Below are 21995 nucleotides of genomic sequence, written 5' to 3' on the forward strand. Positions count from 1 at the left end.
TTCCCAAATTCCCAAATTCCCAAATTCCCAAATTCCCAAATTCCCAAATTCCCAAATTTCCCAAATTCCCAAAATTCTCGAAATCCCAAATTAGCCAAATTTCTCCAACGCCCTAAATTTCCAAAATCTCCAAATTCTGGAACACCCAAATCTTCCAATTGGAAAATGTGATATTCCACAAAAGTTTCGCAAGTTTCCACAATCGCAATCTAAGGGTTTCATACGAGACCCTGTACACCCCACGTGTTTCTACACGGCGATATATCTAGAAGGGTGAAAGGAGGATCAAACTGGTCCCATAACCATAACAGTTGGTTGAATGGTAGACTGGTAGGTTTGAAGGGGTGTGGTCTGCAGCGAACAGTGGGTTATTAATTGCACGATATTTTCGTTGTAACATCGATTCTCAGAAGGGAGCAGAACAGCTGTTCAGGTTTTACGAACAGAACGAGGGAAACTCGGAGAAAATGTTGTTTCGAGATGAATATTTGATGTCGTTGCGTGCTGCGTGGGTCATTGATGACTCATGATATTGCTAGAGAGTAGCAATTACTTCGAAGTAGTTAGCATGGAAATGAGACGGAATATTGTTTAATAATTACTTTGCTGGTATTCTAGGAAATATATTGTATGCTCGTGAAATCGATATTCGGAGAAAAGTGTGTAACGTGTGACTAAACTCAGTTTTAATTTAATTTAAGTGGAAACTAAGATAATTATTTAAAATTTGTATTTAGATTTGCTTCTTTGTTTATTACATTTTTAATTATATTTTTAGTTGCGACTTCTGATATATTTATATAAAAATTATTTGATTAATCAGTAACAGGAGCAATGTAATTAAAACGTTGAAAATTTTGTGTGTCATTCAGAGGAATTTTATAGTAAGCATACTTCACAATAATTTCGCAATAATTAAACGTAAATTGTATAATTTCTTTACATATGTTTGCGCGTTTAATTTGGGTACGCATTGTACTACGTATTGGTATTTATTAGTTATAAAATAATCGGTCGCATTTTCGATCGTATTTAATTACACGTCGAAGCGAAAAACGACTCAATTTCCGATTGAAAAATATCCCGGTTCGGAAAATTGAAAATTCATCGAAAATTTGATCGTTTCAATTTTCAATATAATTTAACAGCAATCGGAGCGTGTCTTCTTCCCAATTTTATTTCATTTAAGAGTCAATTTATTCTCCGCGGCGTAAAATTTTGCATCAAATATTTGCACTGGTTAACTGTATTTATTAACCCAGCTAACCGTGCCAATTTCGAGCCAATTAGATCGAGAATATAGTAGTCTATAATTTATCAGGGAGCATTGGTAAACGAGTCATCACTCTTTATTAATTTTCTGTTATTTCGATAATTATTCGATCTAGAAAAATTATATATATTTTAATTAATTGCAAATAACATTTTTGCTTATGAATTACACGATATTATTTAATATTAATGCAGTATGTTGTATGTTGTCTCATATGTTATATGTGTTATACTATACGTATGTTATATGTCATATGTCATACATTATATGTATATGTTACATGTTATATGCCACATTTGCTATATCACATTTTATATGTCATATGTTATACATATACGTTACAAGTCATACGTCATGTGTCATATCCCATATGTCATATGTCATATGTCATATGTCATATGTCATATGTTATCTACATACATATGTATATGTCATATATTACATATCATATATTAAATATTATGTACGTTACATGTTGTATGTTGTTTGTCAAATGTCACATGCTACATACATCATATGTTATAAATGTTATATGATACATATAACATATGTTATAAATTTCATACGTTACATATGTTATGCATCGTATGTTACATATCATACATACATATATTACCTTTCTTCTAATACATGTTCATATCTATTGTAACATACATGTGTATCCAATACACATATTATACATATATGTATCTATTACATGTTCATATGTGTACACATGTGTATATATAATAACATAATAACAATAGCAGATAACAGTACTTCTACTTGTACAGAGCCATTTAATATTTCCTTGATTAAATGATAATTATCAGAACGTTTAATTGCTCAAGGGCACCGGCAAGTAACCTTAAACGCAATATTCAAATTGTATATACGTTTTCCCCGGTTATATAAGCTCGGTTCATTTAACAGAGCCTGGCCCGACATCGACCTTTTACTTTGGACGGAAAATCAAACATTGTTCTGTTTTACATACATACATAGACGAACGGACCGATGTTTGCTCTTGTTTTATGAAACCCTTCGATAAGCATCCTTTTTATCCGGCTGTATCTTTCAACGCGTACCGACCATCTCGACGAAATAATATCCGTGGGCAAACTTCGTTTCGCATTCGTTATGTCGGTAGACGAACAGCCCTGCCATTATTTTCACCCCTTACGGCTTCTGTAATCTTCAATATTCTCTCGTCAACCTTCACCCTCGATATTAACCGGAGGGACAGCTGTAGAAATCTCGGCTAGCTACGAGAAATACCCGAGCGTTCCTATTTTTCAATCTTATCGATGGTTTTCGTTTGAGAAATTGCGGATTTAGACAGAAAACTTGGGGGATAAAGAACGCATTGAAATTTGCGTATCTCGGGATTCTGAAGGTTAAGCAAGGTGACAATACTGAAATTCCGATATTTCAAATTTTGGGAAGTAGAACTTTCGATATTTGGAATTGTACAAATTTAGAATTCTGAAACTCTGGAATTACGGAGTTGTAGAATTGTGGAATTGTGGAGTTGTGGAATTGCGGATTTATGGAATTGCCAAGTCGCGGAATTGCGGAGTTGTGGAATTGAGAAGCCGCGGAATTGCGGAGTTGTGGAATTGCGAAGTCGTGGAATTGCGGAGTTGTGGAATTACGGAGTTGTGGAATCGTGGAATTGAGAAACCGCGGAATTGCAGAGTCGTGGAATTGCGAAGTCGTGGAATTGCGAAGTTGTGCAATTGCGGAGTTGTGGAATTGCGGAGTTATGGAATTGCGGAGTTGTGGAATTGGAGAGTTGTGGAATTGGGGAGTCGTGGTATTACGGAGTTGTAGAGTCGTGGAATTGTGGAATTGAGGAGTTATGGAATTGGGGAGTTGTGGAATTGCGGAGTTGTGGAATTGCGGAGTTGTGGAATTGCGGAATTGTGGAATTGGAGAGTTATGGAATTACGGAATTGTGAAATTGGGGAGTTGTGGAATTGCGGAATTGAGGAACTAGGGACCTTAGAAATTGAGGAGGTGTTGAATTGCTGAATTTGGAATTGTCTAATTTTAGAATGGTAAACTTGAGGAATTTCATAGATAATTGAAGATTCTCTAATGCTATGAACGACGGGATTTAAAAGGTGTACAATTCCCCAATTCCACGATTATAAGACAGGGGACTTTGAATTTAAAAAAACGTGAGATTTTAAAATGTCACACCTCCCAAATAAAAATGTCTCCACTCAACAATCTGCACACACAAGTTTTTCACTCAACTTTATCAATCCACTAAAAGATCTCGAATTTGTTTAAAAAAAATGCTGACCGTAAAAGGAAGGATATCGAGAGTAATTTTTTTTTGTTTTAAACGAAATGCACGCACGTGTTCACGTATTACACACGTGTCCGCGTTTGACGGGATTCATTAGCGACGTACCCGAATTGCCAATATAAATAGAGCAAAATAACGAAGCAGAGGCATTAAAAATCTCGGAAACGAGTACAGTGGGTGCAAGTGAATGGCACTTCGGCGTAATGGTAACTCGAACCGTGTAAAATGGGACGAGGCGTGAAAGAATGGAAAAAGATATAGAAACTAGAGGGTGGTAATTGCGAGAGAACGTCGAATGCGAGCAGATTTCAGTGGAAAGAATGAAGATAGAGGGACGAAGATTCACTCTGTCTCTTTGCATTATTAAAACACGAGCCTCCATTAGTATAAAAGCAGCGCAGCTACCCTTTTGTTCATTTCGCGGAAATTATAGAACGAAAGCAGTTCCAACCGTAATTTTCTTTCCTGATAATTGCTTTATTGTATTTCAGAATCTAATTACGGAGCAATATTTCTTTATGATCGAATTGTTCGATTGGTTAATCCATTGATTACATCAAATTATTGTTCGGTAATCACTTGGTATTCTTGCACTTTGATTGAGTTCTATGTAATGTTTGATTGCAATATTCTTTTAATTATTTGGGTGTTGGAAATGCTTTTGCTGCTTTCGTAGAATTTTTATTCATTTATGAAGTAAATTTTATGTGAATAAATTTTAAATTTTTAAATTAATGAATTATTCTAAATCAAACAATGTAAGAACCCAAATAAACAAACACTTATACCTCCAAACGTCAAGAACCCAAAACTTCAAGAACCTAAGAACATAAAAATTCAAGAACCCAAAACTTCAAGAACCTAAGAACATAAAAACTCAAGAACCCAAAACCTGAAGAACCTAAGAACACAAAAACCCAAGAACCCAAGACCTCAAAAACTTAAGAATTCAAGAACACAAGAATAAATTAAGAATGTAAGAACCTAAGAACCCACAAAACTAGACCTAAAAACCCAAACACCCAAAAACCCAAAAACCCAAAAACCCAGACCCAAAAACCCAAAAATTCAAAAACCCAAAAACCCAAAAACCCAAAAACCCAAAAACTCAAAAACCCAAAAACCCGAAAACCCAAAAACCCAAAAACCCAAAAACCCAAAAACCCAAAAACCCATAAACCCATAAACCCAAAAACCCAAAAACCCATAAACCCAAAAACCCAAAATCCCAAGAATCCAAGAACCCATGAACCCAAAAACCCAAAAACCCAAATACCCAAAAACCCAAAAGCCCAAAAGCCTAAAAACCCAAAAACCCGAAAACCCAAAAACCCAAAAATCCAAAACCCCCAAAAAAAGAATAAAAAAATCCTAACATACCAAGCTGCGAAAGTCACATAAAACTTTCAAAGAATAAAATATTACTGACGTTGCCGTATAATTTGGTGATTCGGCAACTATCCCTAGATTAGCCGGTATAATAAAGAGGATAAAAATTATGGAACCTGATTAGAATCTCTGGCGTTCGATGTATAGAGGTGCCTTGAACGCAATGATTTCTCTTCATGAATATTCAATGGCTTAATTCGCGATGAGGCCGATCGACGTCGATACATCGTTACCAGGCGATACGACGGATTAAACGATCGGTCGGTTCTTTCGACGCCTGGCGTCGAGCTTCGTTAATCGATCGCATCGCGTATAAACTCGTTACATACCGCGTTACAAATGACGTAATCTATGGTGTCTTGTTTGAACCGTGATTCATTCGATACAAATACGTATCGCTATAATCGTTGTAATAACAATTGAAATATAGTTGTGATAACAATAAACATTGCTCGTTATGAAAATCATCAAAATGTCAAACGTACGCCATTATAATTAGTAACGTCATCAGCAAAGTAGCATAAAACTTGCGTAATTTCAGATATTTTTAAATGGTACACGAAAGCTTTGAAATACTTTTAAATAATACATAAACAAGGGATATAATATGTAATAATTTTATAGAATTAAAATTTGATATATCCAACCTCTTTTCAATGTTTTTATTGAATATAGAATGACGAGAACACGTTTTGTTGTTATAGTCTGTAGACAAAGATGAAATTTATTCACCAGCAAGGAAATATACACCGAGGACAGCTGGTTGACTGCAATTAAGCAACCATCTTCAACAAATTAAAACTCGCCACCCCATTTAACAAACGAGGCGTCCATAACGACCCCGACCCACTTCCTTTTTCCACTTCAGCTACGCATACGCGCGTTCCTGATCAAATTACAATATCCGTTCGCTTCGTGCACGCAAACAAGACAATTAGAAGCTGTTGAGGTGAAAGGCGTCTCGCGGAAATTGAAAGGTATTAGCGATCGCTTCTACAATTCACGATTCAGAGTTTGGGAATTAGGGAATTTTTGGGGTGAGAAAATAGGGATTCAAGATTTTGGGGAGTTGGGTATTTGAGGAGGTACAAATTTGAGAATTTTGGAATTTGGGGAATTTGGAAAATTTGGGGAATTTGGGGAATTTTGAGAATTCGGGGAATTTGGGAAATTTTGAGAATTCGGGGAATTTGGGGAAATTGGGGGTTTGAGAAATTGCAGGTACAAGAATTTTGGGGGATTTGAGTATTTGGGAATTTGAGAATTCTGAGATTTGAGATTTCAGAGATTTAGGAATTTGGAGATGTGAGAATTTGGGAATTGCGGAATTGCAAATTGTGGAACTGGGGAATTGGGGAATTGGAGATTTGGGGATTTGGGAATTGTGGAACGGTGGAATTTCGGAATTGTGGAATTTCGGAATTGTGGAATTTCGGAATTGTGGAATTTCGGAATGGTGGAATTTCGGAATGGTGGAATTTCGGAATGGTGGAATTTCGGAATTGTGGAATTTCGGAATTGTGGAATTTCGGAATTATGGAATTTCGGAATTATGGAATTATGGAATTATGGAATTTCGGAATTGTGGAATTTCGGATTTATGGAATTTCGGAATTGTGGAATTTCGGAATTATGGAATTTCGGAATGGTGGAATTATGGAATTATGGAATTTCGGTATTGTGGAATTTCGGATTTATGGAATTTCGGAATTGTGGAATTTCGGAATTATGAAATTTCGGAATGGTGGAATTTCGGAATTATAGAATTTCGGAATCGTGGAATTTCGGAATTGTGGAATATCGGAATTATGGAATTTCGGAATTATGGAATTATGGAATTATGGAATTTCGGAATTGTGGAATTTCGGAATTATGGAATTTCGGAATTATGGAATTATGGAATTATGGAATTTCGGAATTGTGGAATTTCGGAATTATAGAATTTCGGAATCGTGGATTTCGGAATTGTGGAATATCAGAATTATGGAACTGTGGAATCGCGGTATCGTGGAATCATGGAATCGTGGAATTGCGAAATTGTGGAATTGCAAAATTTCCAACTCACAAATTAAAATACTTCTGATTCTCTATCTCCCAAAACTTCATACACCTAAAAATTCATCAATTTTCAACCTTGCAAACACAAAAATTCCCAACTCACTAAAACCTAGTGATTCATAAATGATCCTCAAATAAAAGCCACTAGTCAAAGCATATTTGCAAAGGATTGAAAAGAACAAACCGACCATAAAAGCACCGAATAGAATTAACTGAAGAACGGTGTTACCTTAAAGTGGCGGGTCCCGTTCCCAGGTCAAAAGTGAACTGTACGTGTCCCGATGAAAGGTACAACGCGATGAAATCACCGGTTGCGTCGCTATGATGGCCGTTGTAAAGAATAACACCATCTGGAGCGGTGGGTTTCAACGTGACAGCCAATTCCAGCCAAGATAGCGACGTGTCGGCCAATCCTGGATACCGAAGATAAGAAGATCCGTTGAAAGACGGTACCTGAAACCAGAAAATCCATCGACCATGCTTATCGTTACTATAGATACATTTCCTTTCGGGAATTTTTCTTTCAGAGTGAATGATTGGGTTTTTGTTTGAGGTTCGGGTGAGGAGGCGAGGATTTACCAATTTGGGGATTTAGGAAGTTGGGGAAGTGAGATTATGGGGATTTATGGGGAATGGAGATTGGGGGATTTGGGGATTTATGAAGTTTGAGATGTGTGTGATTTTTGGGCTTCTCATTTTACAATTTTGCATTTTGGGTTTCCACAGTGGATGATTAGGTTTTTGTTTTAGGTTCTGTTAAAGGGTTCAGGATTTACCAATTTGGGGATTTACGAAGTTGGGACACTGAGGTTATGGGGATTTATAGGGATTGGAGATTTGGGAATTTAGGAAGTTGAGAAAGTGAGATTATGGGGATTTATGAACTTGGAGATTTGGGGATTTGAAAATTTGGGGATTTAAGAAGTTTGAGATGTGTGTGATTTTTGAGTTTCTCATTTTACAATTTTGCATTTTGGGTTTTCACAGTGGATGATTGGGTTTTTGTTTTAGGTTCTGTTAAAGGGTTCAGGATTTACCAATTTGGGGATTTAGGAAGTTTGGACACTGAGATTATGGGATTTATGGAGTTGGAGATGTGAGAACTTGGGGATTTATGAAGTTTGAGATGTGTATGATTTTTGGGTTTCCCATTTTTCATTTTTGGATTTTGGATTTTCAGTTTTTTTATCTAAATTCATTAATTATATCATATTATATTAATTAATAAAAATAATCAATTATATTAATAATCAATTATATCAATTTATATATTTATATTGTATTTATGAATTCAATTACTACTCTATATAATATATTCATATTTTATATATAAAATACGATTATAAAAAAATATAAAATAAATATATTTTATATATGTATATTTATATTTTTATTTATAATAAAAGATCAATGCATTTTTCACAAAATAAAAAGATTTGTACGTTTCTAAAAATAAAATTGCAAAAATTACAATTTCGAAGCACAAAATCGTTTCAGTAGAGAAAATATCGTAAATCGGGCAATGTTTCATTGGGAGTGCGAGAAAAATCAATGGCTTCGAGTTCGCTAAAGGTCTTCTTTCGCGATTCTCTTCATCGCCGAGCCGTCTGGCAACGACATTATTTCCCATAGCTGACTGCCCACGTTATTTTTCCGCTCTTATCGGCACCGGTCGATTTGCGAAATGACATAGTCACCGAACGGGAAGATCGCTTCGCGAGCAAACTGTTTGCTGACGCGAATACGGTACATTATAGTTACAACGAATTGGATCTTCACGGACATTATTTCTATTTAGAGGAATTTTTAAATTTTCTGGGAATTTTTGAAATTTTTGAAGTTTTGGAAGTTTTGGAATTTTGGAATTTTGGAATTTTAGGAATTTATGAAATTTTGGAAATTTTGAATTTAGGAATTTTGGAAGATTGGAATTTTGGAAATTTTGAATTTAGGAATTTTGGAAGATTAGAATTTTGGAAGATTGGAATTTTGGAAGATTGGAATTTTGGAATTTCGGAATTTTGGAATTTTGGAATTTTGGAACTTTAGAACTAGGAATATTGTAAATATTGGTAATTTTGAAATTTTTGAATTATGGAACTTTGGAATTTTGGAATTTTGAAATTTTGGAACATTGGCATTTTTGAAGATTGGAATTTTGGAAGCTTGGAATTTTGGAACTTTGAAATTTTGAAACTGGAATTTCGGAATTTTGGAATTTTGGTATTTTGGAACTTTAGAACTAGGAATATTGGAAATATTGGTAATTTTGGAATTTTGGAATTTTGGAACTTTGGAATTTTGGAACTTTGGAATTTTGGAATTTTGGAACTTTGGAGTTTTGGAACTTTGGAATTTTGGAATTTTGGAATTTTGAAACTTTGGAATTTCGGAATTTTGGAATTTTGGAACTTTGGAACTTTGGAGTTTTGGAACTTTGGAATTTTGGGATTTTGGAATTTTGGAATTTCGGAATTTCGGAATTTTGGAATTTTGGAATTTTGGAATATTGGAAATTTTGGAACTTTGGAACTTTAGAACCTTGAAACCTTGGAATATTGGAAATTTTGGAACTTTGGAACCTTGGAATCTTGGAATTTTGGAATTCTGGAATTTTGGAACTGTAGAATTTCAAATCTAAAAAAAAATTTTTTTCCGCTACCTAAAATTTTTCCCCTTAGAAACCAACCCTAACCAAATACCACTCTAAAGTCCCCAAAATGGCCCTCTAATAAAATTCCAAAAACACAAGCATACAACCTAAATATTCCCCAAGAAGAAACGCATAAAAGCAGTAATTTTTCGAACATCCTAAACGTTCCCAGAAACAGATATTTCTTTTTCAACTTTGATCTCACTCTACGTTTCTCTCAGGTTCTTTCATCGAAAGATTCATTTTTTTCCGAGTCCTTTTCTTCTCGCAATCTTTCTGCTGTAACCTCTATTCTTCGTTGCACTACTTCATTATCCAGCTTGTTATTTCCTTTTGCTAGAGTCCCCTTTTTTGTTCTTATTTTATTCTACATTCTTTCCCTTCGAGCATCATGAATCATAAAAGTTTCCCTTATCTTCATCTTTTCCCCCATTTTCATCGCGCACTTCCTTCGGCAACAACCACGGAAGATAAGGGAATTTCCGCTTCTGGTAGCACTCGGAACACAAGGTGAGAAGAATAGCAACCGAAGAACGATGGAAACTCGTCGGACCGTTTTCCTTCGCGGGAAATTTACTGAATTATAAATGGTTAACGTTACATTGCCGAAACGAGCGCAATCGATTTTCAAGCAGGAATTCTTTCACCAGCGTTTTTAGTTGTTGAAGAGGTGAAAATAATTCTTTGTAAGCGTCTCATGCCGGCTTTACCTTTATGAATTTCAAATGCTTTATAAACAAAGCGTGATTTAAAGGGAATATAAAACGGTGAAAAAGAATCAGGTATTATTCATTTCACAAATGGATCACGAAGAAAGGGTGGAACGAACGAAAATGATCATCTCGTTAAAACTCTACCTTTTATTCGAACTGTAAAAAGTTTTTATGTTTTTTCTTTTTACGAGGAGACTAAATTTTATATGGTAATTTTGGGTATTGTGGGATGCAATGTTTTCGAGGAATTTTTTTTTCTTAGGCTGTTTTAAAGTTTCGCGTTTTCGACCTTTCATGGTTACACATGTTAGAAATCGAAGGAACTATAAAAATATTCTGCTAGGCAAAAAGGCAAAGGCAAAGACCGATTCAACTCAAGGTTCTGGGGTAAGTGCCGAGAGGTCAAACTCAGTCCTCTTACCAAAGGCAAGGATGCCTTCCCCACTCCGTGGCCAGATCCTTTAGGAACAACGTTCCTATACATTTAGGTAAAGCAATAACAAACTGACAAAGAACACAGTCCTGCGACATCTGATGACCACTTGACTCCAAGTCAATAGCCATCATCTGTCGCCTCACTTAGACTCTCATAAACAACCTCTCGCATAGACCTCACATAGTCCATCCCTATCATAAATCGTTCAAAGGCAAAATAGCACAGGCTAATTGCCCTCGACGACCCTCCAAAATACGTTGACGCTAACACGGCCAACCTGATCTGCTTCACGCTCTCGGGAAGCATCCACACAAAGAATACAAACACAATACTGCAATAACAATCATGGATTATCAAATCTCTCAACATCAGCGTCTCCAGGTCACATAGCCCTTGGCTCCGCACCTCTCACGTGCCCTGCCCTTGCTAAGACCAAACGCTTCCACACCAAGTGTTTCCCGGCGTCGTAACCTCCACAGCTCCGTACTTTACCTGTACCCTGCTGCAGTTACCGCCACACTTTACCAACATAACGTCCTCTATTCCGCGCAATTCGTGTACCTTTCAAACGTCGTCTTTCGCAAGGCAACATACCAAATCCATGACCTTAATGTCACCCAATGATAGAGGTTCCTTCGAATACATAACGTTACTCTATTCCGTACACGACATTGTCGCCTTTCATACGTTATTTCCACGATGACTACACCCGCAAGTGCGTCACCTCCAGATGACACTCACAGTATCATCCGGCAGCCACGGTATTCACAAACTGGCGAATACCGCGCAAATAAACGATACCGTCCACAAGATGCGTATCCCACATTCAACTTTTGCTGGCAGACACCACGTGTCCCCATAGCCCAATTCATACCATAATCTTTTCCTCCGTACACTCATATAAAACTATTGACCCAATCAGTCAACATTCCATCTCAACCTGGCACTCAACTAGCACCACATAGAATTGCAACAACCAATTAATCTTTCTCATAAACATTCATCAAATACCTAGCCTTCTTGCCTAACTATAATCTAAATGTTTAGGCAACTAAACAAATAAGGAAATACAAAACTAACAAAAATCTATTCCTTTAATATAATTTATTATACCGAAAATTCTAAAACACTAATAAATACCAATTAACATAAGAAAATAATGAGAAAAATAAACTAAAGATTACATAAATTAATACTAAAATACTATGTTTTTTCTTTTTTTTTTTAAATTTTATACAGAATGTAGCTAACCTAACTCTAAAATATTATTTTTAAATTAAACCGCTAACACGGTTCATCGTCCGAAACTAAATCATTATCACCTGACCATTCGCCTTTCCACAACCGCAACCGGTCTTTCGGCGCTACCTGCGATTTACCGCTTTTCCCGACAATTTCAAATCTGTCCTTTTCTAATACCCGAACTATTTTAAAAGGTCCTATAAATTTTACATCTAGCTTAGCCCGACGAGTATCCGCAGGGCGCACAAATACCGTATCACCCTCTTTATAATCAACAGTATCCCTACGATGTTTATTAAAGCGCCTATCCTGCAATTCAGCATTCTTAACTAATCGTTCCGCCGCGAGAGCTCTATCTGCGACGATGTCGATCCGCTCTCCCGTTTCCGGAAGTTCTCTTTCGGCCGCTGCTGCACTACCTGCACTACGCTCGATCCCTAATAACAATCGCATAGGTGAAAACCCGGTCGAACTCTGTACAGTCGTATTTAAAGACAACTGAATTTTCGGAATTTTGTTCGGCCATTCTGTCAAATTTGCTGCTTCAACCGTAAGCAGATTCGTCACAGTAGCCACATACCGTTCCGCCTGTCCATTCGCTCGCGGTGCCCCGGTAGCAATTAAATGTAATTCTACCCCATGTCTACAAAATAGCTGTTGAAGCGGCTTATAAGTAAAATTCGTCGCGCGATCAAGGACCACCCGTCGCGGTGTACCGAAAAGAGTTAGCCGATCACGAAAAACCTGCAATGTTTCCGGGCCACTCAAGGACTTTAATGCGATCAGTTGAACGTACTTCGTAAAACTATCAACAATTATCAATATATGTTTATAACCATCCCGCGATTCGGGAAATGGTCCTACACAATCACCATGTATGGTGTCAAACGGAATCGCCGATTTAGGTATCGAATGCAATAACCCCTGCTTCGGCCCACTATGTTTCTTCGCAACAACACACGTTATACAATGTTCTAAATATTTCTTTACAAAACTCCGTGCACGCGGGAACCAATACCTTTGTGCGATACGGTCATACGTTTTATCGAACCCTACATGACAATTTTCGTCATGGTACAAACGCAACAATCCAAACCGACTCCCCTTCGGTACATAATTCCTATAAATCGTCCGCCCATTATCCTTTAATATTTTCCTACATAGGATATTTTGCCTAATAACATAATCACTACTAATCGATTCTTTATTGCGGACTCGGTTTATTATATCCTGGGTCTCCGGATCTTTAGCCTGCGCTAACTCTAACCACGACCCTTCACAAATGACATTTACCTGACGGTCTACCGGCGGATTCCTACTTAAAAAGTCTACGTGTTCAACATACTTTCCCTTACGATACTCTAAATCAAAAGTAAAATCCTGAAGGTAAACCCACCACCGGGCAATACGAGGCAACAAATCCTTTTTTGTACTGGTGGCTTTAATGGCGTTACAGTCAGTAACGATTTTAAACTTAATCCCCAACAAATACACGCGAAAATATTTAAGGGCATTAACTATGGCTAACGTTTCCAATTCATAAGAGTGATACCGTGACTCTTCCGGAGTTGTCCGACGACTAAAATAAGAGACTACCCGTAAATCTCCATTCACACGCTGAAACAATATGGCCCCGTAACCAATTGAACTAGCGTCAGTGTGGAGTTCCGTCTCGCGAACCGGATCAAAAACGACTAACAAAGGTTGCGAGCTAAGATTCGATAAAATATACTGTCGAGCGCTCTCCTGCTCCTGACCCCACTGCCACGATTGATCCCTTCGCAACAGTTTTGTAATGGGCGAGGCACGCGAAGCAAATTCCGGGACGAATTTGCGAAAATAACTCGCCAGGCCCATAAACTGTCGAACCTGACGCACGTTCGTGGGGACAGGTGCCTCAAGCAGCGCTTTCAATTTCCCCTTGCCAGGTCGAATTCCGTCGGCAGAAACTTCCCTACCCAAATACTCTACCGTAGTCTCAAAAAATTTACATTTCGCCAGATTCAAAGTAAAACCAGCTTCCGACAAAGCCTTCAGAACGAGATCTAATTTTTGCAAACCTTCCTCAATTGTCTCTGAAGGAATTAAAATATCATCCATGTAAACTAAAGCTACTGAGTTTCTTAACGGTCCTAATGCCCTATTTATAGCCCTTTGAAACACGGCCGGTGCATTCGATAACCCAAATGGCATCCTAAGATATTCATAATGACCATCCGGAGTCACAAACGCGGTCTTCTCAATGGAATCACTGGCTATCGGAATCTGATGAAAGCCAGATTCCATATCTAAAGTAGTAAAATATTTTCCTTTACCCAACCGATCAAGTTGATCCTCAATCAACGGTAAGGGGTAACGATCCTTAACCGTTATCCTATTCAAAGCGCGATAGTCGACACACATGCGGTCGCTACCGTTCTTCTTCTTAACCAAAATAATCGGACTCGCGAACGAAGAAGTGCTTTCACGAATTATATTCTTACTAAGTAAATCAGTAACAATAGCACATACCTTTTCTCGCTCCGCGAGGGACAGACGGTACGGGTGGTAATTTATTACCTGGTCGGACTTCGTATTAATTTTCATCTCCCCGGTCGTTACGCATCGAGAAGAATCCGTAGGGGCTATCATGTGCTGATACTTTCCTATCAGCGACTCCAGGACGCTCCGTTCATCAGAATTTCCACTGCCAACAACGTAGCATTGGCCCACGGTCCTTTTCTCCGGCGAAGATGTTTCGTCAACGCGCTGCAATCTGGTTCCCTCCGCGCTGGTCACCAACCTCAGGTTTCCGCCTTCCAGGACGTTCCTCCCCACAATTGCGTCATAGGCCAAATCTTCGTCAGCCACCACCAGAAAGTCCAATTCAACGGATGCATCTTCCGCTTGTAGGATAACCGTGGTACGCCCCAATGTCGTCACACTCACGTTACCCAAACCACGCACTATTGTTGCACTCGGCATAACCTTACAGTTCGCCTTCCGTGCCACACTCTCCTTAATTAGGGAGCAATCTGCTCCTGTGTCCAATAATGAAGGCACCAACACTCCTTGTATCAACACTGGCGTAGTCTTACAATCTGCCAGACTGCAAATATTTGCTTCAGCCCTCTTACGTCCTGGCTGAGATGGTGCGCGCTGTTTCGCCCAACAATTTGATTCTTCGTGCCCCTTCTTCGAGCAAAAGGTGCACGTCAGGCGCTTCCCTGGTTTCTCTTTCTGTTCCAGCTTCCGCTTTTTTTGGCAATTAACTTGAATATGCCCCACTTCATCACATGAATAGCAGCGCTTCTTGCCCCGTTGCTGCTTATCAGCTTGCTCCTTGCGACGATCCTCTGATGCTTCCTTCTCCGTGGTAGGCTTCACAAACTGTGTTAAGCCCACTATTAACTCGGCTGTGGTTTTATACTGACCATTTAACAATGATTGCCGAATGGTCTGATCCGTCACGGCTCCTATAATGAGCTCAATCAATTCTTCCGTCTGGAACGCGACACGAGTTTGTTCCAGGTAGAACAGTTTCGTACGCGCATATTCGGCGTACGTCTTTGCGGAATCACTGTTATACGCCACGGCGCGAGACAGTCTTTCATGTAAGTTTTTTCTCGTTACAAAGACCGAACACAAATCTTTACTAAATTTCTCCCACGTGCGTGGCTGACCCTTCCAGTCGTGATACCACGATTTCGCGGGCCCCCTTAACGCATGCGTCGCCAAATTCAAACGCACTTGGGTCGAACAAGCCTTTGTAATCTCCTCCACTACCTTGCACCAACTGTTCGCATCCTCCCCAATGTCACTACCACTAAATTCAGGAATAACTCCAGTCTGTGTAGGAGCAGTCGAATTCCCGGAGGTCGCGGAACACGATGCAACACTCTCTCCGATCTTCAACAACACCTGACGAACGAGCTCGTCAAGGGAAGATAGCGGCGCACCCGATTCCATTGTAAAATACAATTAATGTTTTAAGTGTCACAAAGAAATACACACGCACAACAACAACGATACACTGAATAATCGCAATTCACTGTATCCGGGCGGCGTCACGTAATCCCACTTCTGATGTTAGAAATCGAAGGAACTATAAAAATATTCTGCTAGGCAAAAAGGCAAAGGCAAAGACCGATTCAACTCAAGGTTCTGGGGTAAGTGCCGAGAGGTCAAACTCAGTCCTCTTACCAAAGGCAAGGATGCCTTCCCCACTCCGTGGCCAGATCCTTTAGGAACAACGTTCCTATACATTTAGGTAAAGCAATAACAAACTGACAAAGAACACAGTCCTGCGACATCTGATGACCACTTGACTCCAAGTCAATAGCCATCATCTGTCGCCTCACTTAGACTCTCATAAACAACCTCTCGCATAGACCTCACATAGTCCATCCCTATCATAAATCGTTCAAAGGCAAAATAGCACAGGCTAATTGCCCTCGACGACCCTCCAAAATACGTTGACGCTAACACACATTTTCGAAATTTACAACATTTTTTTGGAGATATTCGTGTATTCGTATATTTGCAAAATTTCAAATTTTTTGTTGCAAAATTACCATTTTGAAAATACAAGAAATTATTTAGATGACATATCTTTAAGAACGCGATGAATCGGAAACTCGTTTCGACAGATTCCTCAGCATTCGAAATATGAACGAATAGCGAACAAGTGTCACTCGAAACTGAAACTCGTCCTCGAGATCCAATTGCCTCCCCTTTAAATCCATTTAATATACACCCGTCGACGAATTGAATCGAATTTTCTGAAAGCGTTGTCAGAGGCGACTTCAAAAGCCCCGTACACGCTGCAAACGGCCTTTTCACCCTGCGGTGAAGGGTTAAATGTAAAGTTTGCGGCGAAACGTTGCGTCGTTCAGTCAAGATTTAATTAATCGAGAACGTAGCGAACGTTTATTCCAAGTCGCAGACGCAATAGTTAATTGTTCGCCGACATCGAGGCAACAGTCTCCTTTGTTCATGATTTAAATCGAAATCAATTATGGTACGTAAACGCTAATTTAATTTCCTTAACGTTACTTCTTCTTTCAACATTTCCTGTTCTTTGCGACGTCTTCATAGTCTCACGACTTTATTCTAATTTAACTTTTGTAATGTCAATTTTATTATAATTTCAAAAAAAGTATTTACAATTTAAAAAAATATTCAATCAGCTACACAGTATGTTGGAAAAATAACGAAACTTTTTTTTATAATTCGACATCGCAGCTCTGATTCTGATCGCAGAAAAACACCACATTAAAATAGTGCATATTAAAAATATTAAATCAAAAACGTTAAAAATATTATATAAAAAGTCAGAATTAAAAATAACAAGTTGGAAAGTGCAAACTGAAAATGTCAAATTAAAAGTGCAAATTAAAAATATTAAATTAAAAAGTTTAAATTAAAAATAACAAGTTGAAAGTGCAAATTGAAAATATTAAATTAAAAAGTGCGAACTGAAAGTATCAAATGAAAAATAACGAATTAAAAAGAAAGGACTAAAAACATGAAATGAGGGAATTAAAAATTTACAAATTAAAACTAAAATTGCATCTCGTTTCAGGAAGCCCAGCCCGAAGCGATTTAATAAACCGAAACTAGATCGCCGTTAAAATTCCGATCGTATCGTTTCTGTCACAAATACTCGATATTCAATTAAACTAAATACCTGGCAGAATTCATTTCGTTTTTTGGGTATTTGGGAATTTGAGAATTCTGAGATTTCAGAGATTTAGAAATTTGGGGATGTGAGAATTTGGGAATTGCGGAACTGCAAATTGTGGAATTACGGAATTGTGGAATTTCGGAATCGTGGAATTTCGGAATCGTGGAATTTTGGAATCGTGGAATTTGGGAATTGTGGAACTTCTGAATTATAGAATTTCGGAATTGTGGAATTTCGGAATCGTGGAATTTCGGAATTGTCGAATTTCGGAATCGCGGAATTTGGGAATCGTGGAATTTCTGAATTATGGAATTTCTCAATAATGGAATTTCTGAATTATGGAATTTCTGAATTATGGAATATCGAAATTGCGGAGTTTCGGAATTGTGGAATTTCTGAATCGTAGAATATGGGAATGGTTGAATTTCTGAATTATGGAATTTCGGAATTGTGGAACTTCTGAATTATAGAATTTCGGAATTGCGGAATTTCGGAATCGTGGAATTTCGGAATTGTGCTATTTCGGAATTGTCGAATTTCGGAATAGCGGAATTTGGGAATCGTGGAATTTCGGAATTATGGAATTTCTGAATTATGGAATATCGGAATTGCGGAATCTCGGAATTGTGGAATTTCGGAATCGTGGAATTTCGGTATCGTGGAATTTGGGAATTATGGAATTTCTGAATTATGGAATTTCGGAATTGTGGAATTTCGGAATAGCGGAATTTGGGAATCGTGGAATTTCGGAATTATGGAATTTCTGAATTATGGAATATCGGAATTGCGGAATCTCGGAATTGTGGAATTTCGGAATCGTGGAATTTCGGTATCGTGGAATTTGGGAATTATGGAATTTCTGAATTATGGAATTTCGGTATTGTGGAATTTCGGAATCGTGGAATTTGGGAATTGTTGAATGTCTGAATTGTGGAACTTCTGAATTATAGAATTTCGGAATCGTGGAATTTCTGAATTGTGGAATTTCTGAATTATGGAATTTCGAAATTGCAGAATCTCGGAATTGTGGAATTGTGGAATTTCAGAATTGTGAAACTGTGGAAACTGTAGAACCGAAACTAGATCGCCGTTAAAATTCCGATCTTATCGTTTCTGTCACAAATACTCGATATTCAATTAAACTAAATACCAGGCAGAATTCATTTCGTCGAAATCTCAAAACGTTAGGCAAACATTTCGAGCGTATCGAAAGCGGAAATGTCGAGCCGGTTTCCGGGAATATTTTACATCGAGTTAACTGAACGCTCGCAATTTTCCGCGTTTCACTAAAAATTTTCCGCCTGAATTTTCCTCTTCTATCGCGCAATTTCGCCCTCTCGCTCTGACACGATCGTTGCCTCTCTGTCTTTGGAAAATTTGAACGCAGAACCGGGCATAATGCCGATCAATTTGTCCTCTCATCCGCAGACGGCACTTGATGTGCGTACACGCGTGTGCGTCGATGGATTATAACCGACTACACGCTGATATATCGATTATTATAACAATGGTAGCTGCACTTGATAAAATGTGCTATCAGCTTGTCTGATATTAACTCGAAGACATGCTGGGTATGAGGATAAATATTGAGGAATATGGGACTTTTTTGTTTTGTTGACGCACATTGCACTTACGTAGATTCTGCAGAATTATTTTGGAATTATTTTCAAGATGAATTGGAATTTTTATATAGGGATTTTGGGTGTTTTATATAGTGATTTAAGGGGGGCAATACCTTTAAAATCTTAAAAAATTACAAAATTTTTTTTATTCTATAAAATGTTAGTGTAACATCTTAAAAATTTTGTCTTAAAATTAGTAGGATTTGAACAAGGAATAGCGAAAGGAGAAGAAAGGCTTCGATTGAATCGGTCGAAGATAAAAAGTCTGTTGTATTATTACAAAATTAAATTATTAAAAATTCCAATTCCACTAATTACTGCACCAAATTTCCACCCTTCCAAAATTTCTCAATTTCCCACTTTAAAGCTTCAAATAAAATTACTCGAATAAAATGAAGTGTCCATGTACACTCTACAATATTTATTGCGCGTTGGAATATTTACCTGTAAATCTACCCTGGTCTCGCAAAGATCACCCGTGTATCCGAGAGGACAGAGGCAGACGGCGGTGTCGCCTCCGGTGGTCAAGCATTTCCCACCATGGGAACAGGGCACCTTGCTACATCTATCTGCTGTGCATTCCTCTGTAACCATAATAAATCAAAGTTTAATTAATCCTTGTGAAAATCTGCTGGAGGTGAAGAAAATCACTGTTCTCCATTAACTGATCGATACAAGATCCTAAGTTTCAATAAAAACGTTGACAGTGATAGAAATTTTAGTTCCAATAGCAAGAGGACTTAATATTTGATGGCCTCTCGTTATATTGCCAATTTAAAAATAGACTTCGTGTGTTATTTTTAAGGTTTGCCTTACTTTATCGAATCTGAGAAAATTTGAAGATTTGTAAGCTTATGAAAAAAGATTGTTCTTTAAAAATTGTTCAAAAAATTCTCAATTTTAAATTCCAAATTTCCAAAGTTCCAAGTATTGAAATTTTGAAAGTACCAAAGTTCCAAACTCTTTTCATACATTTTTAAATTTCTAATCAGGCAAGTTCCCAAATTTGAACATACAGAAATCTGCAATATAGCGAGAGTCTGTAAAAATCTCCTAAACAAAAATTACACAACCTGCAAAAATGAAAAAATCTAAAAGTTACAATTTCATAAATTGTGTACGAAGAGAACTTGTTCAGAAAAATAGGAAGAAATTTCGGTATTAATTTATGACGAACGGCGTGAATATTTGATGAAAATACGATAGCTAGCCGGGATCTCCCCGTAGCTTTCGCCATGGCCGGAAACCAGCGGGATGTCTGCGAAATTATCTTCCGCCGTGGTCGCTCGCCTCTATCGGAAATTTCTGACGAACGAAAAAGGATTTCTTTTCTTTTTTACGCCGGAGATGGGTGTGGGTCGAGGTAGCACGAGAACCTCTCGAAAGATCGATGCAACGCTCGTCGATTTCTCGATCGGACCACGGTTGAAAAGGCGACGACGTTCTCGCTGCATTATTGATTTTATCCGCACCTTTGTCGATGCTTTTTTACGTTTTCTTTTTCACGCTGCCAGTCGAATTCGGTTGATACATTGTGCAGTTGGCGACTGTCGATCAAAAATGGACACCGAGTATGATAGTTGCCGAGAAAATTTATTGCCCGTAAAATAAATTTATCTGTACACTTATCTGGACGGAAAATTTGATGGACCGTTGCAAATATAAGGAATTAAATATGTTAAATTATAAACAAAATTATACTTTAATAATTTTATACAATAGTAATTATTTTTTGTTAAACTAACAAATATTATATTTTACTTATATTTTTTAAAAATACGTTTAGCAAATATAAAGAATTAAGTATGTTAAAGTATAAACAAAATTATACTTTAATAATTTTATACAATAGTAATTATGTACTTTTTGTTAAACTAACAAATATTATATTTTACTTATATTTTTTAAAAATACGTTTAGCAAATATAAAGAATTAAGTATGTTAAAGTATAAACAAAATTATACTTCAATAATTGTATACAATAGTAATTATGTACTTTTTGTTAAACTAACAAATATTATATTTTACTTATATTTTTTAAAAATACGTTTAGCAAATATAAAACATAAAATATGTTAAAGTATAAACAAAATTATACTTTAATAATTTTATACAATAGTGATGATGTATTTTTTGTTAAACTAACAAATATTATATTTTACTTATATTTTTTAAAAATACATTTAGCAAATATAAAGAATTAAGTATGTTAAAGTATAAACAAAATTATACTTTAATAATTTTATACAAGTAGCATAGTAATTATGTATTTTTTATTAAACTAAAAAATATTATACTTAATATTTTTTTTAAATATATTTTGTATAAATTTCATGTTGTAATTTATGGAAGAGTTTCTTACTTGAGGAAATTATTGTAAACTTGTCTTAGAAATATTTTTTTATTGTATATTCTTGAAGAGTATATTTTTAAAATATTTTATAATATTACAATATATATATGTTTTGTTAAATATATTCAGTCTAAAGATTGTATTATAAAAATTACACGTTACAAACTGATTTTATCTTAAGTCAATGAATTTCATTACAGAGAATTTATACAGAAATTTCATAATGAACGAAAAGATAACAATGTCTCTCATCAGCCATTGTTCACCATATTTTCATAAAATACAGCAAAAAAA

The 21995-nt window shown here is 36.9% G+C and overlaps 1 protein-coding gene across 10 annotated transcripts in view; it reads right to left on the bottom strand.

Annotated features, from left to right (window-relative positions):
- The window catches only part of LOC100874698 (pikachurin), a 233668-nt gene that overhangs the window by 20978 nt on the left and 190695 nt on the right, over positions 1-21995 (bottom strand). For 9 of the 10 annotated variants that reach the window (XR_013039633.1, XR_013039632.1, XR_013039631.1 and 6 more), the window contains exons 9-10: positions 19792-19931; positions 7246-7469 (exon numbers count right to left, since the gene is read on the bottom strand). Coding sequence is in view for 4 of the 10 variants with exons in the window: in XM_076536382.1 (XP_076392497.1) it covers positions 7246-7469; positions 19792-19931 (364 nt within the window). In the remaining 6 variants the exon portion in view is untranslated. Of the gene's footprint in view, positions 1-7245; positions 7470-14619; positions 16522-19791; positions 19932-21995 lie in introns of those variants that run through there. The other variant, XM_076536383.1, reaches the window with a different exon arrangement.

Source organism: Megachile rotundata, chromosome 10, assembly GCF_050947335.1.
Source record: "Megachile rotundata isolate GNS110a chromosome 10, iyMegRotu1, whole genome shotgun sequence".
Classification (NCBI taxonomy): domain Eukaryota; kingdom Metazoa; phylum Arthropoda; class Insecta; order Hymenoptera; family Megachilidae; genus Megachile; species Megachile rotundata.